This window comes from Manis pentadactyla, chromosome 2 (genome assembly GCF_030020395.1).
Source record: "Manis pentadactyla isolate mManPen7 chromosome 2, mManPen7.hap1, whole genome shotgun sequence".
Lineage (NCBI taxonomy): Eukaryota > Metazoa > Chordata > Mammalia > Pholidota > Manidae > Manis > Manis pentadactyla.
This window is the reverse complement of record NC_080020.1, coordinates 134,424,306-134,427,567: the sequence shown is the minus strand read 5'-3', so window position 1 is coordinate 134,427,567 and position 3,262 is coordinate 134,424,306. Positions and strand designations below refer to the sequence as shown.

Here is a 3,262-nt window from a genome sequence, read left to right as displayed (position 1 = left end):
ATTGAATCAGAATCTAGTATCTGAGGAAAAAAATCACAGGAGAGTTTGTCTATTTACAAGTTTCTCCCTGAATGTTTGAAATCACTCCCTCTCTGTCCACCTGCAGGGATATGCACCATAACTCAAGGAGCAGACATCTGAACTGGAGATGTGCAAAAAATAAAACTGATAGCTCACTGTCCCTTCTCAAAGCAGATGCAATAATCACATCCAGAACACAACTGCTCTCTGCAAAGCTGTTTGCACAATTAGCAGTGGACTTTCCCACCTACTGGGATGAAGGAGAAGGAAATGTGGAGGGTGCTATTTTGCTCCTTGGGGAATGAAGTCTGAGACATATGGGAAGAGGAAGAGTAGTCTCAGGGCTTAATTCTCACACCCAAAAAAATAAATACCTTGCTGGATCTTCTGAAGCAAAAAGACCTCCATTAATTCAGTATGACTAGGCCTGCATGTTTGGGGCTAGTAAGCTGGCATTTGAGTCCATACTACTGGTGATTGGCAAATCCAAGCCTAACCATGTTTTGCATCATCACATGTGAAGTACAAACTATACCCAAACTGAGGAACACTTTTTACTTCACTAGGAGCAAAAGAGCTTTGAAGTAGTTTTAGAAATGTATATGTTAGCATCCAAAATCATCAAAGAAATATAGAATGCATTTGTACTTCAAGCAGATGGAGACACCCCCAGCCCGCCCACCTACTGATGTTGCTTCACTGGGAAGACGTGCAATGTGGTAGGAGTTCCAGATTGCCACCATCAGTTGAAAGGGTCGCAAAGCCGAGCACACTAGTGCAAAATGAGACGTCTTTGCAAGCTGTTTCTGTTCAGTGTGCCCAATTAGGGGAAATGGAAAACCAGGACTAAGCCCGGATTCCTCTTCCTCCTCCATCTGCATGCCTTTTTATCAGTTTATGAGACATGGTGCCATAGCATCTAGGATCTCAGCAGCATGGAGTCGGTGAACGTGTTTACGAAGACAGAGAAGGCCGGTCTGTTCTCAGCTTCCTCTTACCTGATGAGGAAGAATGATTCCATTGTCTTCGAGTCTTAATAAAACAGAGCAGAAATAAAATGCAGGTAGAGAAGAGACAAACAGGCAGGCTTCAGTCAGGATAAATCATCTAAGTCCAGGAGTCAGACACACAGGGACCCTAATGCATTTGTGCATCCTTCTGACATTCCACATTCAAACACACTTTTCTTTTTTGTTAAGCTTTTAATTTTAGATAATTGTTGATTCACATGCAGTTGTAATACAGAATACAGAAAGATCCTTGTACCACTTACCCAGTCTTCCCCAATTAGGTAATATCTTGCAAGATGATAGTATAAAATCACAAGGATATTGACACTGATGTAATGCACAGACATGTTGTGCCTTGAAAATCAATTTAACCCTTTGAAAAGAGAAAATCCATAGAAATGCCTCAGGTTGGACAAATAGTCTTTAGATGGCATTTTGTGTATTTATGAACAAACTGCTTTCTGTGGCTGAGGGAGGCATAGCAGGCCCTGGTAACTTGCTGAACTGCTGGTCCTTTGAATGGATCAAAGTTTTCTCTCACTGACAGCACTTCTTGAGGAGGAAGAACTTCTTTGCATTTTGTTTCAGTTTAGGATTTCCTAAAATTAAGATTATTGAGTGTCCAGAGGGGTATGAACCAACCACCAAGATGCAGAACAGAAAGATGAGCCTTCTGAGCTTAAAATTTTGCAAAATGATCACAACAATAATCAGGTAGTGGGAGAGATAGAGGACCAGGAAAGACAGGATGGACACAAGTGTGCTGACATGGACACTCATGCTGAGGTTCCTGGTTCCCACCGCTGTATTTCTCATCTTCTGGGTGTGTCTCCCCAGGGAAAATATCAAGAGCAGAACAGAAATAAGGAAGATAATCAATGGCAATGAAAGATTAACAATATGAGAGGCAAACTGAGAAGCATCCATTTCTTTGATTGGAGTTGTTGCATTTTTGGAGAAAAGGCCCAACCACATATTTTTTTGAAGAATCCATGTATGTTTGCTGTGGAAAACAGAGGTGATAGATACATAAAGCAGTGACCCAAGGATCAGCCATGGCACCAACTTGGATATCCTCATCTTCAGCCAGAAGATGGTTGGATGAGCGACAGTGGCGATCTTGGCGCAGTAGAAAACACTGAGCCAAGTGGCAAACCAAAGTCCTGATTCATTTAAAAACATGAGAATTGTAAAATTCTCAGCAAGTGGAGGGAATTTAGTCAAGGAGAGAACAGCCAGGTTAATGTAGAAGATGTCCAACTGAAAACAAATTCTAGAAATTGCCAGGCAGCAAAGAAGGAGATCCAAGGGCATCATCTTCCTCTGCTTGATCAAGTCAGTGCTGTTCACAACCACAATGATGCCATTTGCTAAAACTCCGATGAGAAACTGTATCACTGCAAAAAGAAGAAGGACGATATGGTAAGACTCTAGCATTTTGCAAAGAAAAGAAATCAGTTACTTTAAGAAATGATGTCGTCACAGATTTTTGGAAGTTTGGATTATTGAAGTTTTCTATTTTCACCTAGATTAGGACCCCTTTGGGGGACCTGACCACAAAGGCAGTAAGGTAGGAAGGTGGTGTGCCTTTGTTTATATCACTGTTTTCTCAATTGAGTTCTGAGGCAGTCAAATATGAAAGAGATACTCTAGCAACAATTTGCTTCTGAGTGATGGCTTTTGCATTTTCGAGGTTCACTTAGCTTTCAATGTCATCACAAGCAAATGCGGGAATCAGACACCTTCAGCACTGGGAAAAGGGCTCTTCCCTCACATGATCAGTGGAAGTTCCTCAATCCTTCCTCTCTACAGTAACTGTTTAGTGGTGCCTACAGGTGTGATTCTACTTAATTTTTATTGAGGCATCCTTTTTTTTTTCTTTTTTTAAAATTAAGGTATCATTGATATACAAATTTATGGAGGTTTCACATGAGCAACATTGTGCTTTCAACATTCACCCCTATTATCAAGTCCCTCACCCCGACCCCATCACAATCACTGTCTATCAGTGTAGTAAGATGCTATAGAGCCATTACTTGTCTTCTCTGTGCTATTCTGCTGTTGGAATTTTGATAGGGATTGTATTGTAGCTGTAGATTGCTTTAGGCAGGATGGCCATTTTGACAATATTAATTCTTCCTATTCATGAGCACAGGATGTATTTCAATTTATTGGTGTCTTATTTAATTTCTCTCATGAGTGTCTTGTAGTTTTCAGTTTCGCCTCCTTGG

The 3,262-nt window shown here is 40.9% G+C and overlaps 1 protein-coding gene across 1 annotated transcript; it reads right to left on the bottom strand.

The window, feature by feature from the left end:
• Window positions 1-1,568: 1,568 nt before the first annotated feature.
• On the bottom strand, window positions 1,569-2,468 carry TAS2R1 (taste 2 receptor member 1). The gene has a single exon (XM_036896656.2). It carries the CDS (start codon window positions 2,466-2,468, stop codon window positions 1,569-1,571), a length of 900 nt encoding a protein of 299 aa, XP_036752551.2.
• Window positions 2,469-3,262: the final 794 nt, after the last annotated feature.